The sequence below is a fragment of the Littorina saxatilis genome, linkage group LG15, assembly GCF_037325665.1.
Source record: "Littorina saxatilis isolate snail1 linkage group LG15, US_GU_Lsax_2.0, whole genome shotgun sequence".
In the NCBI taxonomy this organism is placed as follows: Eukaryota; Metazoa; Mollusca; class Gastropoda; order Littorinimorpha; family Littorinidae; genus Littorina; species Littorina saxatilis.
Window position 1 is genome coordinate 29,552,508 of NC_090259.1, and position 19,108 is coordinate 29,571,615.

The 19,108-nt window shown below is 41.5% G+C and overlaps 1 protein-coding gene across 2 annotated transcripts in view; it reads right to left on the reverse strand.

Moving 5' to 3' along the window:
* Positions 1-3,712: 3,712 nt before the first annotated feature.
* Positions 3,713-19,108, reverse strand: part of LOC138949023 (EVI5-like protein) — a gene marked incomplete in the record, with an annotated part of 88,950 nt that continues 73,554 nt past the window's right edge. For both annotated transcript variants that reach the window (XM_070320721.1, XM_070320719.1), the window contains 9 exon segments: positions 3,713-4,273; positions 9,092-9,740; positions 10,156-10,242; positions 10,861-10,956; positions 13,487-13,633; positions 14,276-14,443; positions 15,443-15,589; positions 16,824-16,979; positions 18,240-18,410. In XM_070320721.1, coding sequence (XP_070176822.1) covers positions 4,266-4,273; positions 9,092-9,740; positions 10,156-10,242; positions 10,861-10,956; positions 13,487-13,633; positions 14,276-14,443; positions 15,443-15,589; positions 16,824-16,979; positions 18,240-18,410 — 1,629 coding nt within the window.

Consider the following 19,108-nt stretch of genomic DNA (forward strand, 5'->3'; position numbering starts at 1 on the left):
ACAATGTTTTACCCTGGCTGGCTGAAGAAAGAATTACAAACTGTCTTCTGCCTCACATTCACGGGATTTAATAAATCTGAAAATAAATATTCCGTTCATATTCAATGTGCAGAACCAACCCGGAAAAGCACATACAAACCACTTACCAATATCCTCTTCTTTGTTTTACATGAAAATATCACATCTGAGCATGAAACAGTAGCTTCTAACCAAGTGCGGAACCATAATGAACTACAGAGCATATCATTCAAAACTGTGGTTATAATGTACAGACTACTTCTCAGTACATCTTCAGTTGGAAAAGACACACAAAATACAAGGATGAAAGAGTATAGGTATTAAATCTTTAAAGTCAAGAAACATCACAGAACAGTGGCATATTACCCCACAAAGCTTGCCTGAAAATGCCCATGCTGTAAATCACACCTCCAGAGATAACTGAGCTGAACATTCTGCGAAGCTTGCACTTTTACATTGGAGTTACAATATAGCCCATGAACAAAGTCAAAGAAAAATTGAATGGCAGGTTCTACTCTACGTGTGTAGTAAACTTTAATAAAAACATACCTAACAACAGCTTCCACTACAAACAGTATGTGTCAAATGTGGTCCACCACGGAATGAGTCGCATGTCACCTCTGAATGATTTTATATTTTTACATTTTCTTACAGAGTTTTTAAAGGTGGTCGTCTAAATTTTTGCTTTTTTTCAATAATCTTATGGTTAGATTTCGATACAAAATTATGTCAAATGATTAATGAACCATGGGGAAAAAAGTTATAGAAAAGAAAAATATGTAAAAAAAAGATTTTATTTTTGGGTAGCGTGACTCACGCTTCCAATATTTTGTTTTCTGTTTGCTGAGAACATGTGCTTTGCCTAAAAATACTGACCAATCAAATTCATGTCACTATGCTTATAGCCACGCCCAAACAAGTGCAGCAACAGTTGGGAGCGCTGTCCACGCTTTTTTTTAAACGCACGAGATTTGAGGAGTTTTGCGCTTGGCATTTTCCAAATAAGGATATTATACTATGATTACTACGCTGGAATACTACAATGAATTTTCAAACGGCTACACTGGCTTCGTCTTTCATGATCGAAAGGGGGTGTATTGTTGATATTTGTAGATAATAGACTCTGCATTTTAATGGTCAAATGGCGATTTTGGTATAAAAATGTAGACAAGGACCTTTAAGCTCTATCCAGTGGTGAAAATAATTTTTAGAAAAGAGCGAAAACTTTTCGAGTTATAAGCCTATGACTGAGGTGACCCTCACACTGATACCTCACACAACCCGAACGTATATGACAGGCCAGGGAATGAGTCAAAGTGGTTTGGGCGTACTGACGGGAAAATGTTGCGTTTCAAGCATTTTTAAGGGCACACGGAGGCTCTTTTCTTACACAATTAGAAAAGGACTTCGTCGTATTTACGACGAAAGGCGTATCATTCCCAGGCCAGATATGAGGCCTAGCGCAGAACCGCCCGAGGTGACTTCCGACTCATTCCGTGGTGGAGGGTCACAAATGTTCTCAACACTGACAGAGTCTAAAAGCCTACACATAAACATGTTTACCTCAAGTGTTCATCACATAAATTTGATGGCAGAAATCACTTGTCGTCCACTAAAAACTACTGCGGTGCCTGCGATGTGAGGCCTCTCCCAAGGCTGCCTCCCAATACAGGACACCTTCTGTTGTCCCTTTGTCTTACAGCAGTACCTGTGATGTGTGGAACCTCCCATGAGAGGACACCAATAAAAGGACACCTTCTCTTGTCCCTTTGTCTTACAGCAGTATACCTGTGATGTGTGGAACCTCCCATGAGAGGACACCTCCCCTAAAAGGACACCTTCTCTTGTCCCTTTGTCTTACAGCAGTACCTGCGATGTGTGGAACCTCCTATGAGAGGACACCCCCCCTAAAAGGACACCTTCTCTTGTCCCTTTGTCTTACAGCAGTACCTGCGATGTGTGGAACCTCCCATGAGAGGACACCTCCCTTAAAAGGACACCTTCTCTTGTCCCCTTGTACATTATCTCTACCAAAGTATACCTGTCATGAAAGGCTACCTGCAATGTAGGGACACTTTTGGCTGGTCCCAAGGGTGTCCTTTCATCGCAGGTAACGCTGTAATTATCTTTACCACAGTATACCTGTCATGACAGGTCATCTGCAATGGACTGACCTACTTTGCTGGTGTCCTTTCATCACAGGTACCACTGTATTTCTATCTTATCCTCAAAGGGTTGTGTTGATTCAGGTGATTACTACGGAATGAATGCTTTTTTCTGCATTTTTGTTTTGACCTCTCTGATTTACATTGGTTTAAACAACATTTTATTCAGAATTTCTTCGCATGAACAGTTCGAAACACACAGCTAGGACACGCACTCAAGCAAATGCTTATATCACGTGACCAGAACAATACTAAATTACACACATTTTCGTAATGGTGGACATAACAACAATAAACCAGAAGAACAAATTGAAAGAATGGGGATGGGGAACTAAATAGGATTTACTTACATTGTTGATGATTATATTGACACACAGATGATACATCAGACACTGAATGTGCTTAAATCAAGTATCCAAAAGTATCATATCAATTTGATGATGTTCATGATGAACCTCAATCACAGATGCAGCTTGATGAATGAATGACTGAACAATGGGTAAAAAGCAAGTGTCTAAACTGTGATCTTCAACAAACAATGATAGATAGAGCATCAAGTATTTATTCAACACAAGTTCAAAGTATACATCTACAGTACAAATGAGCCCCAAAAGTACAGAAAAAACCTGTGTGATACAGGTTGAGTTAATTACACTGACAATGAGCAAAATTGTTCCGTAAATCAAGCAAGGCTGAAGTTTATGATCCTTCCAGAAAAAGACAATCTTGTGATAGAACAACCCACCCCCCTGTCTATTACACCCTCTCACATCGAAGTAACACTGACCAGGCCTGGGAACCCCTGTTTCGCACTTGGAGTATTCTCAAAGAAACTTGGTGTATTTATAGAAAAATGTATGTACTCCACACAGCATTGGAACTTTGATGATTTAAACATGATTCACGCGCCTTTTTCTTTGCACTGTTAAATAAGTTTACCAATACATTTAAAACAAATGCTTCTTTCAAAGTTATCATGAAAATACAGTCACCCCCCAAAATAAACAGGAATGACACGAAAGCTAAACAAGAAGAGCAAACGCTCGATCGAGTCACTTTCGCAGTTCTGAATATTATATGAGGCATCAGATGGACAGGAAGAAATTGCTATTCACAACACAATGAGTCACGTTCACATAAAATTTGAGCCCGGTCACTTTTATAGTTTCCGTGAAAAGCCCAACGTTAAGTTGTGTGTTGCCGAACAGAAAAGGCTAGTTATCTCCCTTGTTTTTCTGATAATGTTCGTAAAAGGCTACAGATGTAAACACTTTGATGTAAAGAATAATCCTACAAAGTTTCAATCACATCCGATGAACTTTGTCAAAGATATAAAATGTCTAATTTTTCCTTTGACGCTGACCTGTGACCTTGAAAAAGGTCAAAGGTCAACGAAACCATCGTTAAAGTGTAGAGGTCATTGGAGGTCACGACTAAACAAAATATGAGCCCGATCGCTTTGATAGTTTCCGAGAAAAGTCCAACGTTAAGGTGGTGTCTACGGACGGCCGGCCGGCCGGCCGGAGTCACTTTTTCTCAAGTGACTCAAAAACTGGTGTGTCAAAAGACTGGATCGGCTTCCGGATGCGCTTCTGAAGAAATGAGTCTGGGGATTTTTTGGTCGTATTTTTTATTCCACTGACTGTATTAATCGTATTTTTAGACAATCAAGCGTACAAAATACGGCAAAATTGTATGGGTTCCCAGGTCTGGCTGACTCACAAGTCGAACACCCATCTTTCCAATCAAACAATATCTTCTGTCTAAAAAAAAACACCACCGTACCTCTACACACAATCTTCTGCTAACTTGCATTCCAATGAGCGAGTCACTCATCTCAACCACTATTACAGCATCTCACAACAACTTGAGTATGGTCACACCATCATAGGATCTAACAAAAACTTAAGTTAAGTCGCACTGCATACAGTAATCAGTGTTAAATTTAGAACAAATCACAGGCAAATAGACGGGCAGGCAGACAGGCATGCAAAGAAGATGGAGTCGACGACTGAGAAAAGTTGAGGCGTCCATTACGTCGACTCTGGCTTTCTTTCTATCCATGCAGCATGCATATGTTTCTTAATTATCTGAAATCAAACAGACAGAAAGAAAAGTGAAAAAATGAACCTTACGAGACAGTCCTACTACACTCATTTAAGCTTTTGTATGCACAAGATAAAACAGAAGACAAACACATATCGTATTTGACGGATTACAAGACGCACCGTTTTATAAGCCGCACCCCTGACTTTTAACAAAAAAATTGGGACGAGCCACGTATCGGCCACGTCACTATATTAGCCGCCGTCGAAAAAAATATAATCAGATCGTGTCAATCAATCAAAACAACCAGGCAAATGAAAGTACGGTATTTGGCGAAATCGGCTCCGAGAATAAACAAGTGAAACAAAGAAGAAAAGTGAAAAAGTTTGAAGAAAAATATCACACACACAATTTGTAACCAACACACACATGTAGTCCCGCCCGGAATAAGCTTTTTTGGGATGATTTACGACTTTTGCGCACATTTCGAGCAGACGAAAACACAACATGGCGGCTCTCGCTCCTCCAACTATCGCGAGACACAAAAAAACGAAATCTCGCGCGCGCGAGATCCTGATACATCCGGTGTTTCTCTGTACGCTATCTTGTCACGACGACTTGTTGACAAACGAAGATTCGCGAAAGAAAGAGAAAAGCGCCGAGTCTTGAGTAGAGAGCTAATAAAGTACCGGTAATCGCTAATCGAGCGAAATGAAAATCCGCGGCGACTTCCATTAGGTGAATGCTATTCAACCTTTAGGTAACGCTTGTAGTCCGTCAAATACGGTACACACCAACTGCTACAGTCTAACCCCAATTTTAAGACCTGATTTCCTTTATTTTTGGCGGTCTTAAAAGGGACTTAGGGAGTCTTAAAATGGAGGTACATTTACAGATATTGTGGCAGAAAATCTAGAATACTGGGGTCTTGAAAGGACAGAGGGTATGGTCTCTTCTTCTTCTTCTTCAGCGTTACAGAAATTCTGGTGACGTGTTAGCTCGTTTGCCCATTTGGGTTCCCCACACTATACTCTGAGAGCATAGTCAACTTCACTCCGCTTTCGTTGGGTAGGCATGCTGGGTATTTTCGTGTTTCCATAACCCACCGAACTCCGACATGGATTACAGGATCTTTTCCGTGCGCACTTGGTCTTGTGCTTGCGTGTACACACGAAGGGGGTTAAGTCACCAGCAGGTCTGCACATAAGTTGACCTGGGAGATCGGAAAAATCTCCACTCTTAACCCACCAGATGGCAGCGACCGGGATTCGAACTCACGACCTCCCGATTAGGAGGCCGACGTCTTACCACTGCGCCACTTCACCCATCGGTATGGTCTCAAAACGATGGATCTTAAATGGGGGTTTCCACTGTATCATGAACAAGCAAACAAGCAGACGGTGAGTGAGAAGTTTTTCAATGAAAAAGAACGAAACATGACGACAAAATATGTGCATATAACACAAACATGCATAGACTGAGAGAGAAAACAATTGCTGCCATTGAAAGCATATTACAACTTAATTACATCCACGCATATCAAAGAAATGAGTATGCTAACCATATTCATAATGCACATTACATAAAGGTACAGTGAAAACAGCTGCACAATGAGAAATTCATGCAACTGTGCTCATACAATTATTGCACATGCAACTACACACACACACACACAAGCACATATATGGGGCACAAACAAAAAAAATAGTCTGTTTACGGTATCCCGACCGACCCTATTTTTTCGCACGACCATAGACTTTTTTTTGGCATTTGGGGAAGAAAAAAAAAGTCTGTTTTTTGGCAAAATAACTTAAAAATATGTTTTTTGGGGGGAAAAAAAATAATAAAATCCCGACCTACAGACCCTATTTTTTTGGCCTATGTTACCGTAAACAGACTTTTTGGGGGGGGGGGGCCTGACCACAATCACATATATATGCACATGCACAAACACAGATGTCCCTACCTTCCATAACAACCTTCAAATTAAGCATTCCAATTATTTCTTCGGCCACACTTTCATGCAACTGAGCGATAAGACAAAGCAGCATCTAAAATGCGCAGCCAATCTTGTTTTTTTGTTTTGTTTTTTTTTAAATTTGTGCGCCGAGTCACAGACTCATACAAACAGTGATAACTTTGAGCTATGAATGGAAGTCTGATAGGACATAGACTGCAGCATAAAAGCCATAACATGACTAATTTTGAGCACTACTCAAATGTAAGCACCAAGAATGAATACTTATCTATTTATAAATACACTGAAGAAATAATGGAGTGAACACATTTCGACCATATTTGGAGGCAAAAGCAACATATATCCAGTTATTCCACCTGCCCCAATCAGGATAAAAAAGAATATGCAAGGATGAAGCCATGCATACATTACAGGCATTACAATTCAAATTCCAGATAAAAGACCAATGATATGTAACCTTTGTACATACAATTCTCCACACCGTTGTCCATTATGAAAACTATTAGCTCTATGGCAACAATAAACTCAAAAACATTTTGTGTTCAGAAAACAAATTACACCTCTATATACCCAATTCACTACTGCAAGTGGATTTGAATAGATTTCTTTCTTTGGTGCAAGCATTGGGTAGGTGTGGGGGTGGGGGTAGAACTGGAAATTTGGCACAAAGAAGTTAGGATTTTCTTCACAGAGAGGATTCCTTTGAGACACGTACCTTCATTCCCATGTAAATGATAATGTAAACCACCACAAATGTGTCCAGGCATTTACATGGGATGGGAGTATACTTCCATTTGAACCCATACCCAAATATGCAGCCTAGGCAAAACTGAAATTTGAATGGGAACTTTTTGGTGAAATAATTCCATGTGTCAAACTGTGAAATTAATTCAGCAAAAACTTCCCACTCTCAGGCATGGTAATTGTCCGCCGAAAGGCAATTTTCTGCCGAAATTCCCCCCCCCCCCCCCCCCCCCCCCCCCCCCCCGAAAAAGCAAAATTGTCTGCAGAACAAATAAACGGGGGAGGCAAAAATGGTTTTGAAAACTGAATTTAATGGCAAACTTGGAGCTCAGATGACACCAAATTGCACAATTTGGGTTCTTTGGAGAAACATTTTTTCCGGGCGGGCATGCCCCCGAACCCCCCCTAGTAAGGCTAGGCGCTTCGAGTCGTCGACTTAGATACTACTAGAATCTCAAACAGAATGAGGCAGAGCGATGTTAAGATATCAAATAACCAAAGGGAAGTTATCGCTCTTAATGCATACGACATGTGTAATAGAGTAAGCGAGAGTTGTACGGAACCTTTTCTCCTGGCACCTGAGAGAATAACAAGCATTGAAATTAACAAGCGACTTTCATCCTCAAACAAGAAGGGCAAAGCCCATACGACTCACATGCTTGACCTAAACCTAGCAATGACATCATACACTAAGAACTGCTTTACACATTTTTCCTACCAAAATACATGTGACCTTGACCCAAGGTCAAGGTCATCCAAGGTCATGCAACACAAAGCTGTTAATTCAAGACATAGGAAGTACAATGGTGCTTATTGGCTCTTTCTACCATGAGATATGGTCACTTTTAGTGGTTCACTACCTTATTTTGGTCACATTTCATAAGGGTCAAAGTGACCTTGACCTTGATCATATGTGACCAAATGTGTCTCATGATGAAAGCATAACATGTGCCCCACATAATTTTTAAGTTTGAAACAGTTATCTTCCATAGTTCAGGGTCAAGGTCACTTCAAAATATGTATACAATCCAACTTTGAAGAGCTCCTGTGACCTTGACCTTGAAGCAAGGTAAACCAAACTGGTATCAAAAGATGGGGCTTGCTTTGCCCTATATATCATATATAGGTGAGGTATTCAATCTCAAAAACTTCAGAGAAAATGGGAAAAATGTGAAAAATAGCTGTTTTTTAGACAACATTTATGGCCCCTGCGACCTTAACATTGAAGCAAGGTCAAGATGCTATGTATGTTTTTTGGGGCCTTGTCATCATACACCATCTTGCCAAATTTGGTACTGATAGACTGAATAGTGTCCAAGAAATATCCAACGTTAAAGTTTTCCGGACGGACGGACGTCCGGACGTCCGGACGTCCGGACGGACGGACGGACGGACGACTCGGGTGAGTACATAGACTCACTTTTGCTTCGCATGTGAGTCAAAAAGGATGATCACCGCAAGCTCATATGCTCATCTACTTACAAAATTTCAGCCTTTTTTACATTTTTCAATTCCCATGCCTGCACTCTGCACAGGAAGCAACCACACTGTTGATTCTGGGCATGTGTCCAAGTGGAGTAATGCTCTTAACCCTTGTAAAACCCAAGATAGATCTGTGGTGGTTTACAAAATTGTTTGCGCGGAAGCTTGTTTGTTCGTTCATGGGCTGAAACTCCCACGGCTTTTACGTGTATGACCGTTTTTACCCTGCCATTTAGGCAGCCATACGCCGCTTTCGGAGGAAGCATACTGGGTATTTTCGTGTTTCTATAACCCACCGAACTCTGACATGGATTACAGGATCTTTTTCGTGCGCACTTGGTCTTGTGCTTGCGTGTACACACGGGGGGTGTTTGGACACCGAGGAGAGTCTGCACACAAAGTTGACTCTGAGAAATAAATCTCTCGCCGAACGTGGGGACGAACTCACGCTGACAGCGGCCAACTGGATACAAATCCAGCGCGCTACCGACTGAGCTACATCCCCGCCCTGTTTGCACGGAAGCAAGTTGACTTTAAAGACCCTGTTTAATTTATCACACTGTAGATTCCTTAAACACAATTTCCTCAAGAGAAGCATCCAGAGTGCTACTGCTATCGTAATCCTGATCACCGTTCTCGGCACCAGCCCCAAACTCACCTGAAACTATCGTTTCTGCTTCGTCACCGGTGGCCGTCACACAATCCCCGTTGGCTGATTTGAGTATGTGCGAAGATTGCGAATCCGAGACAGTTTGTTCGTTGGAGTTTTCATCACAGTCATTGCTTGCTTTCGCTTCACACCCCAGCAAGGAAGCTGATATAGAAGAAGAGTCTGTCGCGCTCTGGGGAACACTGTGGTTGTCTCCCTTGGAGGCACTCTTCTCTTGAGAGTCCTTATCAGTGTTTGAATTTTCCCCCGTCTGCTCTGTACCCTGACTAGAAACACTCGTGAGTCCTTCCTCACTAGCTCTTGCACCATTCATTTCATCACTTTCACAAACAGAGGAATCTTTCTGAGAAAAACTGTTTTCGTTTCGTTCACCATCCATCCCTCCACCTTCCTCCTCTTTTCCCACATCTGAGACGGCATCCAGAGAATCGAAGCGAGGGATTGGCTTGTGGGGCGTTGTCAACGGCGACTTGCCCTCGATGATGTCAGAGAGAGTCTGATCGAGGTTTTCTGAATCGCGGACCTCCTGGTCCCATTCTTCGTCGGAATCGTGCGTGGTGAGAAAACTTGCTGTCATCACGCTGTGCGCATCGCCTGCTTGGCCTCTGCATGGCGATGAAAACTTGAGCTGAATCATCTGTGGACAGAAAAGGTTTGAGCGTCAAAAAATCACAGTGTACAGGAGGCAGAAAACGAGGAGAAAGATGAGTATGAGGTCTCAGGGAATGAGAGAGAGAGGTGTGAAAAGACAGAAAAGAGAGAGGGCAAGAAACTATTTCACCATTATGTTTCAGTGTACAGCTACAGATATGCTGACTGAACACACAGTAATGAAAACGGAATGATAAACGACTTTTCATATAAACAAGTCAAATGTAAAAGTTTTGGTATTTGTTGACATCAAATTCAGATGTGGATGGAGCAGTGAATGCAGAGACGGGGCGGTGTGAGAGCACACCGGTACAAGGAACAGGAGTTAGGACAGCAAACTAACAACAACAACAACAAAATCTGTTAACAGCAGATTCGTTATCTCAAATGATGGCCTTTACCTCATCCTGCAGTTCAAAAAGCTGATCCTTTAAGTCATCTTTTTCCGTCTTGTCCTGGAGCAGGCCTGCTGTCAGCATTTCGTCCCTCTGTTGGCAGAGAACAGCATATAGACAGCCATATACTCATGCATAGTATGTTGACCCATGCGTATGCATGGTTTTGCACACACGAGCAAATAGACATGTAAGCAAGGAAGCAAGCACACGCACGCAGGCACACACGCACACACACACACACACACACACACACACACACACACACACGCACGCACACACACTGACACACGCACGCGCGTGCGCACGCACGCACGCACACACATACACACGCACACACACACGCACGCACACACATGCAGACACACATACACACACACACACACACACACACAAACACACACAAACACATGCATGCATACACACATACACACAGCAAGAAATATGTAAACGAAAGAGAGAAAGACAGAATGAGAGAGAGATAAAGCGCGAGGAGCTGTCAGAATATTTGCAATAAGGGGGGGGGGGGGGGGGGTCTTAAAAGAGAGAAAGTCTTAAAATGGGGTTTCCACAGTACCAATAAACTTCTACCACAGACAAACTTTTCAGTGAAGGGATATCAATTTCTTAAATAAGATAAAAACATATTGTAGGAGAAAAATAAACTCTCAATCTGAGAGAAAAAAGAGCCAAAAATGACTAGCGTCTCACCTGAATATCAACTTCAGCAATTTTATGTCGCAACTCAGCGATTAATTGCACACCCTCAGCCTCTTTGATTCTGGCCATCATTGCTTCTTCCTTGCACTACAAGCAAACACAAAAGCAAAGATGGTTTTACTTTTGATGAAAGTTCTGCAAAGCTGCAGAAATCAAATTTGCTACAAAAAGCACTGTTAGAAGTAAATGAAAGTTTTGCTTTTCTGGCGGATAAGATAAACTATTACATTCCTAAAACTGCACCAAATCTATTAAACATACTAAAACAATGCAAACACCTTGAAGTAAGAGAAAGTTTCTAGGAGAAAAAATTGGTTTTAACTCCAATGTGAACGAGAAGAAGAAGAAGACTGCTATGCAAGTTTCAGTGTGAAAATTAACTCAAAAGCCGCAAAAACTTTTTAATTCAACAGTTTATGTTTTTAAAAAAATCCTTTTTTTCTAATACACAGATGTTGACCACATGCACACACAGGTTAAATACTGTTCAAGACAGCAAATGGTCAAGACACCAATAAACACTTTCAGGTAAACTGTAAATCGACAAATTCCAGAAATAACTCTGTCAAGGGTTGTATGGACTGTGGTAGAGTTGTAGTCCTTGAAAATGAGGCAAGCCAAGCTACATTTAGGGATTACTAGCGCAGACATGCCACTGGCACCGCACTAAAGTAAATAACGAGCTGTGATCTGCATGTTTTGACAAAAAAGTTGTTTTATGTAGTGTCCACTAAATGCAGTGCCTTTTATATAACTCCACCACAGCCCATACAAAAAAAACTTCCAGAGTTTTTTTCTAAACTCTGTCTAACAGGAGAACAAAATAAAAAATTGAATAATAAAACAACAAAAATAGGGTTAGCAACTCGATTATAAACAATTTTAAATGTGGGGCACTGGTATACAGACACGGACAGACCAGTGTGCTCACTTTCAGATAAACTTCATCGTTGTACTTCATTTGTATAATACACTGTTATACTGCTATGAGATACATGTACATGTACTACACTCATGGGTGGGACTAAACCCCCCCCCCCCCCAAAAAAAATAAAAAATAATAAATAAAAACAAGAGAGAGAAAAAAAAATGGCCATAATCGAATCCGGATTTCCGGCATATACCGGCAGAATCCCACCTATGTACACTTTTAATTTAAACTGACATACTACACTGTTAAATATCACACTTCTTCTTCTTCTTCTTTGTTCATGGGCTTAGACTCCCACGTTCACACATGTTTTTTGCATGAGTGGAATTTTACGTGTATGACCGTTTTTACCCCGCCATTTAGGCAGCCATACGCCGATTTCGGGGGAAATATCACACTCAGAAGCCAAGGGATTACATAGTGCAAAACAAAGCTCGACAACTGTATCAAAAAGCAACAAACAAAAAAAGGTCTAAACAAAATAAAAAATCACTTCAAAACAGATCGATACATTAGAACACACAGAAGACAACAAATCTGCCTGAACAATTGCTCAGTGATCAAATGCTTTGCTTTGGAGCCTGGTCATCATGAAAAGATTGCAATTACTCTTCCTTGATAAGAATTTTCTTTTCTTCTGGCACACTACCTACCAGAAACCTCATCATCTTGCCAGAATAGAATTTGTGTTCGGATATAACTCATGGGTGGGACTGAAAAATGTCATGAATCCTCAACCTCAACCTCAACCTCAACCGAACCACAAAAACAAACAAAAAAAGAGAAGAGAAAAAAAGCCATAATCGAATCCGGATTTCCGGCATATACCGGAAGAATCCCACCCATGTATAACTCTTTAAGAGTTTTCATTGGCTTGAAAGAATCGCGCCTTTGAAATCGTGAGGCATACACATGATGCTGATCAGTTGAGGTAAGTCATCATGATGTCACAGTGAAAAAAGAGCTCCCATGTGCATGTTATACAATGTCTGCTTGATGTGACGACTTTTCTTTTGAAAATATTATCATTCTTTTTCTTCTGCATTCATGAACTTTCTTTCTTTATTTGGTGTTTAACGTCGTTTTCAACCGTTCAAGGTTATATCGCGACGGGGAAAGGGGGGAGATGGGATAGAGCCACTTGTTAATTGTTTCTTGTTCACAAAAGCACTAATCAAAAAATTGCTCCAGGGGCTTGCAACGTAGTACAATATATGGCCTTACTGGGAGAATGCAAGTTTCCAGTACAAAGGACTTAACATTTCTTACATACTGCTTAACTAAAATCTTTACAAACATTGACTATATTCTATACAAGAAACACTTAACAAGGGTAAAAGGAGAAACAGAATCCGTTAGTCGCCTCTTACGACATGCTGGGGAGCATCGGGTAAATTCTTCCCCCTAACCCGCGGGGGGTATTCATGAACTTGAAACTTCCACGTACACCTGTGTGTTTTGCAAGAGTGGGGTTTTACGTGTATGTTTTCACAGCCATACGATTATTTCGGTGGAGATTGGAGCTGTCATGAATACTTGCTTGCACTGACCAGTAACTGCATGTGTTTGCCTCAATGTCTCAAACAAGTTCCACAGCCAGAGTAATTTCCAGAATTCTGGCTTCAGGCATAGCTACAAACACACACACCCATGAAGATAAACATCTGGTCTGTATCATTCTCTCACCTTGGTCTCAGTGTCATCCAGTTTGCGACTCATCTCTTTCAGGTTGTGTCTGAGGTCTCGCTCCTTCTCCGCTGCTTCCTCCAGCCTCTGTTTCATGGCCTTGTTGTCCTCGTCCATCCGCCGGATCTGGTTCTGGCAAATCTGGTTCTGTTGGGAGGATAAACCAATTATTTGTCAGTTTCAGGATACAGTTTCAGTGTAAACCAATGCCTGGTACGTTGTAGCAATCTGGTTCTGGCAAATCTGGTTCTGTTGGGAGGTAAAATCAATCATTGGTTAAGTTCCAGGAAACGGTTTCCGTTTGGAGTGTAAACCAATGACTGGAAAGTTGTAGCAATCTAGCTGGTTCTGACAAATTCATTTCTAAAAACCAATCACGCACTTGTAAGGAATTTGATTATGTGTGGATAAAAACTATCACAACCAAGCTGCAGGAACCTGGTTCTAACAAATCAGTTCCTTTTTTAAGTAAAACCCAATGACTGATCAGCTGAGTAAGTCTGGTTCTGTTCAAAGCACATTTAGCCCATCACTGATCAGAAGTAATAGCTGATCGTGGGAAAGAACAAAGCGGCAGATGGGCTAAGTTTCACTGTACAGTTACAACTTGTCTATATATATCGACTACCCAAGACACCGATCAAAAGGGGTCGCTATAGACAGATGGTCGCCGTGGAAAGGTGAATTATATAGAAAAAACAACCTCGTCTAGTATTCTTGGGAGTGGTGGCTTTCAAGAGGTGGTCACAAGGGCAGGTTCAACGGTACCAGATAAAAAATGAAGTTCACCTGTGTTTCAAGCTCCATGACTTTCTGCTTTGTTTCCTTGAGGTCAGCCACAGCCTTGGCCTCCCTGAGCTTGACCGTCATGACCTCCTCCTGCAGGTGTCGCACCTCTGCCTTGGAGTTCTTCTCCTTCGGGGATGCTGCTGTCGTTGCCATGCGCTCCATGTGAGCCTGCAGGTAAACGCAATATTTTCAGGCATCAGATCATGGCATTGTAAAAAAGAGTGAACTCTCAAGTGCGGGGGAACATTTTAAACAAATGATACAAAATTTGGTGCTGCCTGGTGTGCAAGAAGTGAAAATGTCGGAAATTTTCAAACTGGAGGAAAAATCTTACGCCGGATTTAATGTCAAAATTCAATGACGACATTGTTAAGACTGAGGCGGCAACATCATAAAATGAATTAACGTCAGCAAGAGTAAGTGTTGCTTAAGTATTTAAAATAGCAGACATGTCCATCACCTTTTGAACATTCAAAGCTCTTCCAACAGCAAAGCGTGTGTTCGCTGAGCAAAACATGAAACGCAAGCTGTTGGCTGAGCCCAGCAGCCGCCAACTTTTGAATGCAAGTGGTGAACAGTTTCAGTGGCTTCCCACTGCTTGAATACTTGTTTTCCTTGATGCCAATTTTCCTGCTTCCCACTTTCTTTCTTTGAGAACACCTAAATCCACCATTTATAATCCAGTCATCACATTTCCCCAAACACATACAACCTCAAAAACAATCACCACCAAGAACATCAATCATTGACTGGCTATGGTTCTTGTCAGTGATAGGGAACAGATTTTCTGAGCTTTAGTTCCATTATCTGTATCATAAGTGTTTGTCTGTAAGTCCACTTTCAAGACCCTGGGGAGGAAGTACAGTAGACTTCCACTATATCGCGTTTTTTGGGGTCCAAAGATTTGAGATCGCGATATATCCGATTCGCGAAACTTTTGGCGGGAAAAAAAAGAAAGAAGTTTTTTTGTGTTTAAGGTTGGTCCTGTTTTTTTCGGGGTCCAAGAGGTCATCGCGATGTAGCCGAATTCGCGATTTAGTGGAAGTCCCCTGTACCATGATTAAGTAACGTTTTGCTTTGTCGCAAATTAAACGTTCCAATAACTTGCCATCGTTGTTTTATTTATTCTCAATCACCAACTGGATTTCACAAATGACAGTCTCTCACCTCCCAGTATGACTCAATTTCGTTGACCTTCTGCCGCAGTTCTTTCAAGGACAGATTGGCCTCCGCCTCACGTAGCTTGACGGCAATCAGCTCTTCCTGCAGATGTTGGACATCGTTGCTGGGGGCTCGCTGTAGTCTCAGGTTGGTCTGCGGACAAACCTCAATAGTGACACTACATTCAGATTGGTTTGTTCACACACCAGAAAACAGAAACATTTTCATTTTAAAGATAATTTCAGAATGTTAGCAGTCTATCTGGTTTTGGAGTTCTCATTTAAAAACAGACATGACAAGCGACAGAAAAAGATAGAAAACAATAAATATCAAATTGTACCGACATGAAGAGCTACGGACACAAAGAATAGAAGACAGGGAATCAATCAATCAATCAATAGGAAGCTTATATAGCGCGTATTCCGTGGGTACAGTTCTAAGCGCTTGTCGAAGAGTTGTCAACACAGGACTAACAAAGAAACTAACATCTACAGACGGACACAAACCCTATCACACACTAGCAAACCCTGATAAACATACAACAAACAACTTTTAACGTTTAACAACAATGTACACATCAGAGGAAGAACAGAGCGCTGAGCAATAACAACATAAAGTGTTTATGAGAGAGCAACCTTCCAAAGAGGTTTATAAAAACAAGATGAACAAAGAAACTGTTATTGTACTCATCTGTGGTTTCAAAGTCACAACAAGCATAAAACTTAAAACTCAAAAGTGAAATCCTTACTCATTTGGGATTTTAAAGTCACAAAGTTTAAATCATTACAGTGGTACCTGTGATGAAAGGACACCCTTGGGACCAGTGTCCCTACATTGCAGGTGGCCTTTCATGACAGGTATACTTTTGTAGAGATAACAGACAAAGGGTCACCAGAAGGTGTCCTTTTAAGGGAGGTGTCCCCTTACCGGAGGGGCCACACATTGCAGGTACAGTGGAACCCCCTTTTAAGACCCCCCAATTTAAGACCCTGTTTTCTAAGACCTTCTGTTCATATGTGACCCTCCACCACGAAATGAGTCGTATGTTCACCTCGCGCGGTTCTGCGCTAGGCTTAATATAAGTCCGGGGAGTGTCTGGTAACAGTGTGAGGGTCACCTTAGTCACAGGCTTATAACTCAAACAATTTTCGCTCTTTTCTAAAACGGGTTTCACCACTGGATAGAGCATAAAAAGCTCTTCAGGAAAATGTAACAATATGAAAATCATGCAAAGGTGACATGCGACTCATTTCGTGGTGGAGGGTGACATATCCTCTGTAAAATTACCCCCATTCTAAGACTCCCTCCTTTTTAAGACCTGATTTTCTCAGATTTTTGGAGGTCTTAAAAGGGGGGTTCCACTGTACCACTGTAATTAAATCCTTACATCTTCAAGTTCCTTGATCTTAGTTTTAAGACACTTGATCTGCATGATGGTCTCAGCCTCTCGCAGACGCACGGCGATCAGCTCCTCCTGCAGGTGTTGCACCATGTTCTTCTCTTCCTCCTCATCCAGATGCACAGCCCCCTGGATTACGTTTGTCTGCAAAACAAAAAGACCAAATAATACTGTACTCACGTGTTTGACGAAAACGAAACGAATAACACAGCGACGTTTTGACCACTGGGGTCTTCATCAGGCACTTTCTTTCTTTCTTTATTTGGTGTTTAACGTCGTTTTCAACCACGAAGGTTATATCGCGACGGGGAAAGGGGGGGAGATGGGATAGAGCCACTTGTTAATTGTTTCTTGTTCACAAAAGCACTAATCATAAAATTGCTCCAGGGGCTTGCAACGTAGTACAATATATGACCTTACTGGGAGAATGCAAGTTTCCAGTACAAAGGACTTAACATTTCTTACATACTGCTTGACTAAAATCTTTACAAACATTGACTATATTCTATACAAGAAACACTTAACAAGGGTAAAAGGAGAAACAGAATCCGTTAGTCGACTCTTACGACATGCTGGGGAGCATCGGGTAAATTCTTCCCCCTAACCCGCGGGGGTCTTCATCAGGCACAAAACACCCAAACAAAATGAAGCAGACAGACAACACAACAGCAAGAAGATCTAAAGACTCACAAACCAAAACAAACGGACAGATGAGCAAGGGAGGCTACTCTTTTAAGGGACAGATGAGCAAGGGAGGCTACTCTTTTAGGAAAAAAACATGTGAATGAAGAATTCTTTTTTCTTTGCAAAACAGTCAACTTAAAAATTACCTGTCGGATGGAACATAATGCAAGTGTCAACCATTATACCTTTTGATAGAGGGCAACACAGCTAGGCTTCTTTTATTTTTTATTCTTTAATTATTATTAATTTTAAGCACTGCACTGTTAAACTTTCCTTTATTTTACTTCCTTATGATTAATATTGTTTATAAGACGTTTTCCTGTTTATTGATCAATACCTGAATGAAACAGCACATCACACACTGCTTTCACTTAGATTTGCTTTGCTGTACAACGCACGCACGCATGCATGCACACACACACACACACACACATACACACTCATAATGCACACACACTCACACAAACACACAGACACACACTCATACAATGCACACTCACTCATGCATGCGCACTCACACACGCACGTGCGTGCACACATTAACACACACAATGCGCACTCACACACTTAGACATGCGTACTCACACACACAATCACACACCACCACCACCACAACCATCACACACACACACACACACACACACACACACACACACACACACACACACACATCACCACAACCGTCACCTACACATTCACACACACACACACACTCCTTACTCGTCGTTTGATATCACCAATGATGTCCTGAGCTTCTTCAAGCTTCTTCTGTGTATCAACCAGTTGTTGCTTGGTAACAGACAGCTCGTTCTTTAGGGCGTAGGTATCTTCCGCCTCCTGTGCCCTCGTCACCTGGTCGTGTATCAGCTTGTCCGCTAACGTCGACGATTCCTGGCGGGAAAAAAATAGGGCGTTAAAATGTTGTCATAAAGTGAGGAGTTTTGGTACAACTTGACACATTCTGGCCCTAACTGTGATCCTGCTTAAAAACACCCATGAAGACTTTAAGGTCTGCTGCAAGCAATGTTTTTAAGTACCCTAGCTAACACTGCATTTACATGTTACAGTGGAACCCCCTTTATAAGACCCCCCAATTTAAGTCTTCCTCCCTTTTAAGACACTGTTCTTTAGAGATGTTCTGTGTATAACCTCTGTAAATGTACCCCCATGTTAAGACTCCCTCCTTTTAAGACCAGATTTTCTCAGATTGTTGGAGGTCTTACAAGAGGGGTTCCACTGTATTAAGGTCCTGCTGGGGGCAATAGTCATGTCAAAAATGTCACCTACAAATTGTTTGCCTGGTTTTTTTTAAGCCTGTAAAGAATACAGTGGAACCCCCCTTTTAAGACCCCCCGATTTAAGACTTCCTCCGTTTTAAGACCTTGCTTTTTTAGATTTTATGTTAATAACCGCTGTAAATTTACCTCCATTTTAAGACCTTGATTTTCTCTGATTTTTGGAGGTCTTAAAAGGGGGGTTCCACTGTACATACATTAGGCCTGAAAAGAGAAGGGTGACAACTCTAGTGTTCTAATATGAAAGAAGGGTGAAAACTTGAAGGTGTTATTTGATACAGTTATACTCTTGTC